General features: G+C 40.1%; 1 protein-coding gene across 4 annotated transcripts; it reads right to left on the minus strand.

The window, feature by feature from the left end:
- Window positions 1-909: 909 nt before the first annotated feature.
- On the minus strand, window positions 910-11,413 carry LOC119481332 (interleukin-18 receptor accessory protein-like). 4 transcript variants are annotated; one of them, XM_037758152.1, is made up of 12 exons: window positions 11,177-11,413; window positions 10,830-11,046; window positions 8,694-8,856; window positions 8,437-8,605; window positions 5,643-5,711; window positions 5,015-5,144; window positions 4,449-4,603; window positions 4,038-4,175; window positions 3,454-3,564; window positions 3,223-3,366; window positions 3,017-3,132; window positions 910-1,725 (listed from the first exon to the last, which is right to left on the minus strand). In XM_037758152.1, exons 1-12 carry the CDS (start codon window positions 11,262-11,264, stop codon window positions 1,486-1,488), a joined length of 1,740 nt encoding a protein of 579 aa, XP_037614080.1. In that variant the 5' UTR covers window positions 11,265-11,413; the 3' UTR covers window positions 910-1,485. The 4 variants fall into 4 exon arrangements, with proteins under 4 accessions (XP_037614080.1, XP_037614090.1, XP_037614073.1 ...); XM_037758162.1 differs by having other exon boundaries at window positions 8,694-8,871; window positions 10,830-11,028; window positions 11,177-11,412; XM_037758145.1 differs by having other exon boundaries at window positions 8,694-8,871; window positions 11,177-11,412.
- Between the last annotated feature and the right edge of the window lie 290 nt (window positions 11,414-11,703).

Consider the following 11,703-nt stretch of genomic DNA (forward strand, 5'->3'; position numbering starts at 1 on the left):
TGATTAAAAAAGTGATTTTTATAAAACGGTCGCTATATTGTGACAGTATACATGAAACAGGTAACCTGAAAAAAATCATGTGCCTCTGTGTCCTCCGGTGCTCCTAACGGCATCTGCAAGATTTCACATACCGGAGGAAAACATGCAGTAAGAGCTGATCCGAGGTCCGCTGTCCAGCTGCTGTCTATGAGAGCCGGCTGTCAATCACTCGCGAACTCTGACCAAACGGTCAAACTAGGCAGCGCTGATCAAATATGAATCAATATTATCTTACGTTAATGCCTATTTCTCCCTCAAATGTTTTCAGACTCATCTTGTAGTGCATGGTTTATCTGTAAAATTAGAAAGTTTGTGACGCTGCCGCCATTGTGAAGTCTGGTGAAGGAACGCCAAGTATTATATAAAAAAATATACTGCCTACTGCCACTTTAAGCACAACAAGCCAAGTGCCATCTAGTTCCATTATATTCAAGAAAAGGCAGACATCTACAGCCAATATCGAGAAAAACAATCCAGAGTGATATATAGCACTGTAGGTAAGAGGAAAGTATGTATGTTTGATTTTGGGGTGAACTGTCCCTTTAAATGATTTCCAGGGGCTAAAATGCAGGTTTGCAATGATTAGGCCCTTTCCCAAACACTTTTCATCGCCACTTTCACATCAGAAAACCAACGCTTCACAAATATTACCCAAATCCTTTTAGTTCAGATAAATGTGGGCACTTCTTCTGTGCCTGACACTTTCAGAAAAATAAAATATATAAACTCTGAATTCCCCTGCTGGTTACCTGACTGTTGTGCTTTTCCCAAATGAATCCAGTTATTATCCACTGCTACAACCTGTTTCATCAAACAACTCTCTTGAATACATATTTAAAAGTAAGTCAAATAAAAATTTTGGATGATCAGTATTGTGTCAAATGTTTATTGCTGACATGTCTGCTGTGACAATACATGATGAACGACACCTCACAGCAGAACTTTTCTCAACAAAAATACAAACAGCCATACAACAAGGTAATTGTCTAAGTTTAATTGTTAATAGCATCCTTCTTTTTTTGGGGGGGGGGGGATATTTTGTATATCAATGTACTAGTAGAAATCCTTTCATTCTTTTTAATGCTTGTAGAGTTGATAGGTAATTGATTATTTTGCATTGTTAAACTGAAAGTTTATTTTTGGTACAGATGGAAAGTAGAAAGAACTGATTACACACCACTAAGTGCCCTGAGCATGGCAAAAAGGGTGACTCACTTTTTTCCCTACATTTGAAAATGAGACTTAATGATTTGGCATCCCATAGCGTCATGGAAATTACCTTGACACATTTGTTAATTCATGTAATCATAAAAGCTGTATTGTAAAATAAATATGCAGTGGCCTGCAAACAGTGTCAGTGTGCAGAATGCAGTAATAAAAGCTGTATTGTAAACTAAATATGCTGTACATAATGTTAGGGACACTTTTTTGAGTAACACAGTCAAATCATTGGTCCTGCATGAGCGAACTCAGTTTCACTCTCTGATCAGGCATTGCCTTCCTTAAAGACCTCCAGAAATTGCTGGTGGCTCTGGCAGGTTTGCCTGAGGTCCAGTCCAGACTGGGTAGCACCTTCAAGGCCCTCTGGACCAGTGGGGGCAGTGGGGGGTCCGGCTGGATGAGGGATGCTGAGGCTCCACTGGTCCATATTAGCAGGAGTTTGAGGGAAGAATTTTGCAGCAAAGCCTAAAGATATGGACCAAATAGCAGATCAGTAACGAATTGTGTTTCGAACCATAAAAACGGTGGTTTAAAATCATACACATTTATCATCAAACAGACACTTAACCACTCAACTCAACTTATAAGACAGATTTTCCTACCATCAACGCGCCTACTGGTTTCAGTTGATGTCAGTACATCAATAAAATGAAACCAATGTGGTTATATGAGAATTGCATTCAGGATTTAAGTTGCTGGGAACTCAAACCTAGAAGACAATAGTTTCTTTCAATAAAAAAGGGTCATACCAGTCATACCACTACTAACAATAAATGGAAAACAGTGATTGGCTGGAAAGTAGAAGACTAAGGAAAGTGGTTGGCAGTAAAGTGAATGCTATTTGTAGTTGATGGGCTGAACATATAAATCCTCTAATATTGTGTTGCCAAGGGATGGCAGGCAGTGTATGTGCGGATCTTGAAAAGTCTTTAAAAGACATTCAGTAGCCTAAAAAAAGCCTTAGAAGGTATTTAATAGCCATCATTTACAAATATGCTCCTGCCTACTGATGGCAGTAACGTTAAATGTTTCTGTATAATATGACTGTGGGCTGTCAGGAGACGTTACCTAGACTAAAAGTGAGGCTTTTCAATCCATTTGAGTGGAGTCAGTCAGTGCCAAAAGATATGTAGCAAACACTGTCACTACTGCTAACATAAATAAGTAAAAGGGAAAATTAAACAGAAGGGTAAATAAATAAGGGCATTAATACAAAGATAAAAAAAGAATCAAATTAAAACAAATATCAATTTATGTCACATTTTATCAATTAATTAATGGCTACATTTATTTGTAATATTATTTTTGCTGCATTTAATGACATATTTATTTATTTATCGAGTCATTTAGTTATTCATTCATTCATTTTGGATTTGGCAGGTTCCGTCCTCCATAAGGAAGCTTTTTGTCTCATAATGGATAGTAAAATGTCAATTTAAGCAAAAATGAAAAGTGATCGTCTTTAATTGATTAATCCATCCATTAATTTTATCCCATTTATCTGGGTTCTGGCCGCATCAAATTAATGTATTATCATTACGAATTATTGTTATGTACTGCTGGGAAATAGTGAAAAAATGTGATATAATAATAAATAATTCTGGGCCATATCGTCCCAACCCTCTGCATTATGAAGCGCCAAGACGCACATATCAGAGCTCTTCTAGAAGTTGGAAACTTGTAGTTATAATAACTCCGATATGACATGAATGTGGCATCTGTCTTCTGCTTTGTGTGAAATGGAATCCTACTATACCTGGATTCCAGATTCCAGTTCAAACACCGCGTTGTTGTTGGACAGGTAGTCGGCTGACAGGAGACAGATCAGCATTTGGCTTCTCTTTATTGCAAGGACCACATCATTTGTATATGCTGCAATACAAAATGGAGACCATCAGGAACATTTAACAGACACACACACACACACAGACACACACACACACACACAGCTGATCCTCTGACCTCCTCCAGGAGGCACGTCCCTCTCCAGCAGACAGAGGCGATACCCCCACCAGTCCTCTAACACTCGGGGCAGCAGCACTTCTAGTGGTCTCTGGGTGGATTTACCCTCCTCAGTGTTCGGAGGGTCCATGCTGGACAAACATGCTGCCAATACAAGTAATGGCTCATTTATTTCCCGGAGTAGTTACATGAAAATTAAATCCAGATATTACATTGAACACGTTGGCCTACCTTCCTCATCAGAGTCAGGTCCTCTCTGGGGGGAGAGGGTCAAAACTCCCTCCAGCTCTGCTGACTGGGAGCTCCACACATACGACAGAAACACATCAAATTCTTTCTCACCTGATGGGTGGTGGTGGTGGTGGTGGTGGACGTGAAAGACAATTTTGAAACACAAATATTAGGAATTGATACCTTGGTTCTTGCGTGTATTTTTGTTCTATATTCATCTGTACTAACACTTTGATCAAGTGATAAGATTAGTTCATTTTTAAGATTATCATCTCAATTTTGGTCACCACCACATTAAGTGCAATATCATAGTGTCCTATCTACATTCTTCAAGCACATGCACTGGGTTAAGGTAAGGATTTCTAAGTAGGACGTGAAGTAAAACACCTTCATTTTGTGGTCGAGCTTTATCTAGAAGTCAACCCACATCCCGTGGAGAGGAGCAGCTGCGGTCAGGATGCCAGAGTATGCATGCTAAGTCTGCCTTTGGGTTTCTACTGAATATTGTGTGTTGGTGTGTGTTTGTGTGTGTGTGTGTGTTTGTGCGTGTGTGTGCGTCCGTGTGTGTGTGTGCGCATTCTGACCTCCATGCTGTTTTCCGTGTTGGAAGCGGGATCTGTAGATAAGCTGTATTTCCAGCCACTTCACATGCAAAACGGTTCCCAGTCCAGCTACCAGCAGCAGAGACACAATGGGATACCCAACCAGCGACGGCCATTTTACTGAAACCCAGTCAAAAATGTGCACATTAAATTGTATTATGTCTTTAAAGCAGCAATGATGGAATTGGGGGAAACAAGCTGTAAATGCAACATTGACATACAGTATTATCACCTTATGAAGTTGATATGGTGAACTTGTTAGTAAACAATCACTTAGTTACACATCAGCAGACATGGAGCAAACTATCGTTATTATATCGGCCTTTAAAAATCCACTATTGGTCGACCTCTAAAATATAAACAAAGACAAGAAAGTGACAATAGAAACAATACCTTTGATTTTCTCCACGAGCTGGATGGTGCGACTGCTGGTTCCAACATTATTGCCTGCGATGCAGGTATATCTGTAGTTCAAGTGTTGTGGAGTCACCTCTTTTATGATGGCTCTTCGTATGACCTTGTACTCTTTATGTGATATTCTTGTGTGTCTGAATCACAGAGAGAATTTTAGCTCCCTTGTATCCTTATGAAAACGTATCATGCAATGCATGTGTAACACACTGGTTCTGCATAATGGTAAATGGAATTGCTTTTATATAGTGCTTTTCTAGTCTTCCGACCACTCAAAGCGCTTTACACCACATGTCAGCATTCACCCATTCACACACCGATGGCAGAGGCTGCTAAGGTGCCAACCATGCCCATCAGGATACAATCTAAATACTCATTCACACACCGATGGCTATGCCTTCGGGAGCAATTTGGGGTTAAGTGTCTACATTGCGACATTGGTGGACGACCTGCTCTACCGTCTGAGCCTGAGCCGCCCCTAATGAATAATGAAAGACAGTTACTTTCTGGCAAAAGCAAACATAGACAAAGGGACTGCAGTTACTCACTGTTGCTCCTCCATGGGTAGTAGAGTCATATTCTCCGTGTTGCCACTGTAATTCATGTACCACTGCACCTCCCGCGAAAACTTTTTCTCAAAAGGAAAATATACCTTGCACATCAGAGTGTGACACTGACCTAGAACGACAAAAACATGCCAATTATAATCTAATCCTTAATGTCCTAATAAAATGAGAATATAATTTAATGTCTTACTATCATACCAATTTGTAAGATGCACAAATGAGTCATTTAGACAAAGATGAAACAATCATGTAATTATCAAGGTTGTGTCAGATACATAACTATAAGCCACAGCAGCATGTTGAGCAGTCAACAATTACAACCAGTCAACATTAGAATGACGTGTTAGATCGTTTTAAACACAGCCAGTTAATACGTATTATAACTAAAATAACTCATTCTGAGTAGGAAAACAACTCTTGTCAGCAATTGATTGTCAACAAACCAGAACGCATGCACGCTGAGATGTTTGCTGTATACATCATTTTTAGGCTGATTATAGTGGCTACAGTGTTGACCTTTGGCTCTGAAAAAGCAGTTCAAAACCATCTAAATGAATTATTAAGTCTGATAGCTGTGGGATTATATCATAGCACACTTGGGCACACTTACCAAGCTCCACTTTCTCTTTCGTGTTGTTTTCGGGATGCACAATCCTGGGAGGGTAACTTGCTTCGTCAGCTGTTTGGGCATGGGAAATAAAGTCACACAGTTCTGTATTACCAATGGTGGCTATGTTGAGGGAGATAATAATGGAAAATTGAGTGCAAGGCCATTAAAGAAGAACTGATCTTGTGACACCCTTTGATGTGTTTTGTTCTGAAAACAGGATATTCCAGGTTTTAAATAACAGTAGTACAGTAGTCCTTAATGAAATATCTAACTATCGTAACTATCTTAAACATGCATTCCTGCACAGTAGAGCAAGGGCAAATAACCACCTGCTGTGGAGGAAGCCCGGTGGTTTTGGGGTTTGCAGATACGAACCAATTTAGAGGGTGAGTGTTCAAAGTTTGTCATGGCAAGGAACGACAGCCTTGTGTATACTACAATCCCAGATTAGCCTCTGTGCTGAATGTGAAAAAACATCATGAGCTTTTTGAAGCTTTTACAGACCTGAATAAAAATTTGTTTAAACTGATCAAAAGGTCTATTTTCTCAAACGTGTTTGAAATTAAACATTTAAATGATGGATTATAGGGTGTAGACATCCCTCATTGTATACGTATATTTCCTGCATCAGTTTTGCCTTGAATTCCATGAAAAGTTAATTATGTTTAAAAGGTTTCGGTTTGGTTTGTTTTGCACATTAAGGAGAAGAAAAATATAATCATTTTCAATGTGTTTAAACTCCAAAAATATATAAATAGATACCGTAGATTAATTGATAGTAACAAATGATATTCATAACACAGATTTTATACATGAAATAAGGCAAACTACTTAATGGTCAAGTAAGCCTGTGTTCAAATAATTGCCTCTTCTGTGTCTCTGGCAAATAATTAGTAGGCCTGTATTTAATAGTGGTGCGACGGTTCAACAAGCCCACAGTTCGGTTTGTACGTCATTGACGGTTTAGTTTATTACAGTTCGGTTTTGCACCCCTATCTTCAAACATATTCGTGATACACATATCTTTTCAAATACAAAAAATTGTGTAAGAATGGGTGTTTTAACAACGATTGCTAAATGAGAACAACTGTTTGAGTAGGTTAATGTGTACATTACAAGATCTAAAAACGTGTGATAGACATTTTATTAAACAGGTTATGTGTGTAATCTGACACTGAGGTAAAGGTATTGAATTATTATTGTATTATTATTTTATTTCATTTTATTAAGTTGAGTGGCTTGGTTCCTCATTCTTTAAATTATACCATGGCCAAGGAAAATACTAATTTCTGATTGGCTGGCAGGTACAGTATATATTAAAACTGATTATCAGGACACCTCAAATATAGCTTCTTCTTTAGTTTAACCCCTGCAGCATAGTAACAGCCCTTTCTTCTGTCTGTGAGGCTGTACTTGAGCTAAATAATAATATCAGCATGCTAAAATGTCCACAGTGAACAAAGCTAACATGCTGATGTGTAGGCATTAAAGCTGGGGTAGGCAGAATGTTTTTGGCATCATTGGGTAAAAATTCCATAATAACCTTGCAGCATATTGTAATTCAAGTGTTCTGAGAGAAAACTAGACTTCTGCTCCTCCTCATGGCTCTGTTTTCAGGCTTTAGGAAATCTAGCCCGTGACGGGAGACTTTGGCCAATCACAGGTCATTTCAGAGAGAGAGCGTTCCTATTGGCTGTTCATTCAACGGAGGCAGCTGTCAATCACTCGCGAACTCCGATCAAACTAGGCTGCGCTGATCAAATATTAATCAAATCATTTCTTGCCTAAAATGTCAGCTAAAAAGTGTACTGTTTAGCTGTAAAATTAGGAAGTTTGCTCCGGCTGGTGGGCGGTGCTTGGTATTTCCTCAACAGATCTCAACATGACGGCCGGGTCACATACTTTCTCATTTTACAGCTAAACAATACACTACAAGATGTTTCTGAAAACATTTGAGGTGAGAAATAGTCATTACAGTAACAGAATATTGATTCATATTTGATCAGCGCTGCCTAGTTTGACCGTTTGATCAGAGTACGCGAGTGATTGACAGTTGCTCAGAGACTCCAGCTCGCTCTGATTGGTTGTTTTCCTCTGGTCTGTGAAATCTTGCAGATGCCATTAGGAGCACCGGAGGACACCAAGGCACATGATTTTTTTTTCAGATTACCTGTTTCATGCACTTCTGTCAGGATATAGCGACAGTTTTATAAAAATAACTTTTTGTAATCATATCTGCTTCAATTCTACCCACTGCTGCTTTAAATGTACCAGTTGTAACAGTGCTTTGGCCATGATTGATGATGTTTCATGAGAACACAAGTACAGACAAGAATGCAGATTGAGAAAGGCCTCGTCTTATTTGAGCATGTTAGCAGCATGCTAACATTTGCTAATTAGCAAAACCAACGGATGATGAGATATTTCAGTCTGGACCACAGACGACCAAGTAACAGACCATCATTTCCATCTCTAGAGTCACGCCACTAGCATTGCTAAAAGAAATATATGATGGTGTGAACCCAGCTCCTCTTTTTACCTGTACCTAGTGGCCATGGTAATACTTATTTTGGCATAGTTCTTTAGTTAGTTACTTAACCTCCAACACACACACACACACACACACACACACACACACACATACACACAGCCATGTACTTCTATCTTTGTAAGGACACTCAATGACATAATGCATTCCCTAGCCCCTTACCCTAACCTTAACCTAGCTTAATTTAGCTGTATAAGTACACACACACACACACACACACACACACACACACTACACAGCACTTACGTATGACACTGACGTTAACAGCCCTCCTGAAGGTCCATATGACTCCTGACTCATTTATTTGTCTATCACAGAAAAATACATCAGTATCAGTTTTACGGACTTTGCAGAGATGTAACCACCCATCCTCCTGACAGGTGGATCTGGTCAGCCGAGACACAGCTGTCATGCCCTGTAAGAAAGCACACTTGTTGTGAGTTTTTGCTGTGATTTATGTTTCCATTGTGAGATAGATAATCCGGTTCATGTGTGTACTTCACCTTGTACCAGATGACATCTGTGTTGTTACTACAGTTGAGACCTGGGCAGGGGATCTTCCCACCTATATTCACGACCAGCTCTCTGATCTCCTCAGGCTGGAAGCATCCAGGACCCAGACTGATTCTCTCCACCACCTGTAGGTGGAAGAACAACTCGCTGCCGCTGGACAGCAAAGACCTGAACACTTAATAAAAGTTCAGTCCCATGTGAACTACACACAAAAAATCTTAATTTGCTATTTAGTCTACCAAAACGTTTTTAAAGTTGCTACTAATGACTTTAAGAAATGTAGGCCTATATTAACAATTTATTAAGGCTTTGCAAATCATAAATTACAGAGTATATACTAATCATTACTAGTTTGTTAAACAAGACAAAAGTGAGCATGGTTCACCTACCCCCGCTCACTGCTTGACCCCTACTAAAGTAGGACCAAAGGTTTTGCCCTTTTGGAAAAATTTCAAAAATCTTGGGCACCCTGGACTTTTTAACCCCCCAAAGGCACAACTAGACCACACTGTTAACCATCATACCAATTTTGAAGTTCCTAAGTTAAGTAGTTTCCGAGGTCTACTCCGGAAACAAAATTGAAGTCGAAAAAAATCACAGTTTTTGGCCAAAATTTAAAACAGTTTGGGCACCCTAGACTTCTAACACTGGCTCTAGAGAGTGCCTTTTATGTTTTTACGAGACCTGAAGGCCACCGTAGCTCTCCGTCACGCTTGCAAAGGGAGGCGTATTCAGTTGGTTGCAATCTGCAACCTCACCGCTAGATGGCACTAAATCACACTGGTCCTTCCACTAGTAATAAATACAAATTTAAAATGCATTATTAATCAAAATGGTATTAAATTTAGCGAAGGGCACATAATGACTTGTTTAGGAGTAGAAATACAAAAATTGGGGAGTTGATTTGGAATTCCATACCTAAAGCCCGGGGCACATACAGTATACAACGTCAGGAGCGTGTGGCGGCTGCGTGGCGTGGTGGCTGCATGATACACGTGTCTGGTGTTCACACTAGCTGCGTGTCGTCTGCGTTTCGGCTGCGTGTCTGCTTGTGAAACAATTACTGTCATCATTATTGTTTGAATGTGCGGGCATGTGAGAGTTTTATTTTAATACTCTGAATCAGAGTATGGAGTACCAGGGCCACGAATGTCTTTGAAACTACCAGGACCACAAAAGCAAGCACTTTGTCAATGGCCCCAAGAAGCGGCGAGGTCTGGGCCTCACCAAGCTGATTTTGAGAAATGGTCGCAGCACACCGCCTCGGAGGTAATGCGCCCGGCGGGGCCGGCAAGCGCTGGGGAGAGACCCCACGCTGAGTTGAATTCCCCGGAAAGACTGCGCGGCCCCACTGGTTAACCTCTCAATAATTTCACGCCCTCTTGAACTCTCTCTTCAAAGTTCTTTTGAACTTTCCCTTAAGGTACTTGTCGACTATCGGCCTCGTGCCGGTATTTAGCCTTAGATGGAGTTTACCAACCGCTTTGGGCTGCATTCCCAAACAACCCAACTCCATTAAGACCGGACCACGGCGCGACCGTTACCGGCCTCACACCGCCCACGGGCTGAGCCTCAATCAGAAGGACTCAGGCCCCCAAGCGACACTGGGCAAACGGTCTTCCGTACGCCACATTTCCCCAATCCGCCCGTCAGACGGGGATTCGCCACTGGGCTCTTCCCTCTTTGCTGCTCGCCGCTACTGAGGGAAAGCACCTTCCCCGCTTTTGGGTGTGGTTTCAGCGCCTTCAGCGACACGCCCCCAGTGTTTCAGAGCAGAGAATACTGCTTATTTTTCCATAATTTTAAAAGCTAATTTTACATACTTGGTGATTTTTTTAATCATTCAAATTTGGCTGGGTGGTTAGTAACACATTTCTCTGTGGTGTGACAAGTCCAGAATGCATATTTATTATTGCTTTACAAGGCCTTTAAAAAATATATCATATTTTAAAGTGGTACCATTCCGCATAATCAAATTTTACGTTATTTTTCTCCAACGCAATATCACAAAGAAAAAAAGATAATTATACTGTGTGATTACACAACTTATTTTGTTTTGAAGACAATGATCTCAAATACATTTTAAGTTTAATCAGACACAGTTGTGGTTACAAATGATTATTTACCTGCATGTGTACTTTCCAGAATATTTTGCTTCAACTAGGAACTTTCTCCCACAGACAAACGATGTGCCTTTGTTTCCTTCTCTGCCCTCTCCAGTCCTGGAGCACACCACCTCCATGTTCACAGACTCTATGCATGGCATCATAAAGATTTCCCCCTCCACTGCTTTGTAGTGCCGGCATACGGCATCCTGCCGAAGACCTGGGGAGAGTTGTGTTTCTGTACAGCCAGACATAAATTGGTCTGAGACGCCATTAATAATTACATGCATGCTTCCTTTTAAACACAAATTAAAAAGAACAGTTTTCAGCTGTAATATTGAAAGACAATTTATGTTTAAATGAAATACCTGTTTTTTTCTTTTGATAGTTTTCATCACAGCATCCTTCCAAAAAAATGGGCAAGATAAAAAAACCCAGAATGTATCCAGTTTGCATCCTGTGTTTCTAAATCTGTTAATATTGCTTGTAAATTTCCGTCACGAGGCTGTCTTCGTTACATTTGATAATTTCTCTAATGTTTTCTCACGTATAACCACATCTGGAGTTCTTGGTAATTTCTCATCGCCGTTGTTTGTTTGCACCTCAGCTATTGGTCGGCAACATGAGGTGCAACATAAATGTAGTAGGTGGTATAGCACGGTTTCCTGTTGGTTGTGTTTGAACATGATTTCACAAGAAACTGCTCCAATGTTGTCTTCCTGTATGTTGTAAACCACTTCCTGTGTGAAATACTGAAGAGGTGTTAAAACTTAGTGTTTGTGTAATATAGTTTGTGTGAAAGGAAACATTAAACGCAATATTTTTCATGATTTTAAGTATAAAAAAAATACTTAAGTACTAAACTAGTAGCGTGCACCGACAATAGAAGACACAA

This window comes from Sebastes umbrosus, chromosome 2 (assembly GCF_015220745.1).
Source record: "Sebastes umbrosus isolate fSebUmb1 chromosome 2, fSebUmb1.pri, whole genome shotgun sequence".
Taxonomy (NCBI): Eukaryota; Metazoa; Chordata; class Actinopteri; order Perciformes; family Sebastidae; genus Sebastes; species Sebastes umbrosus.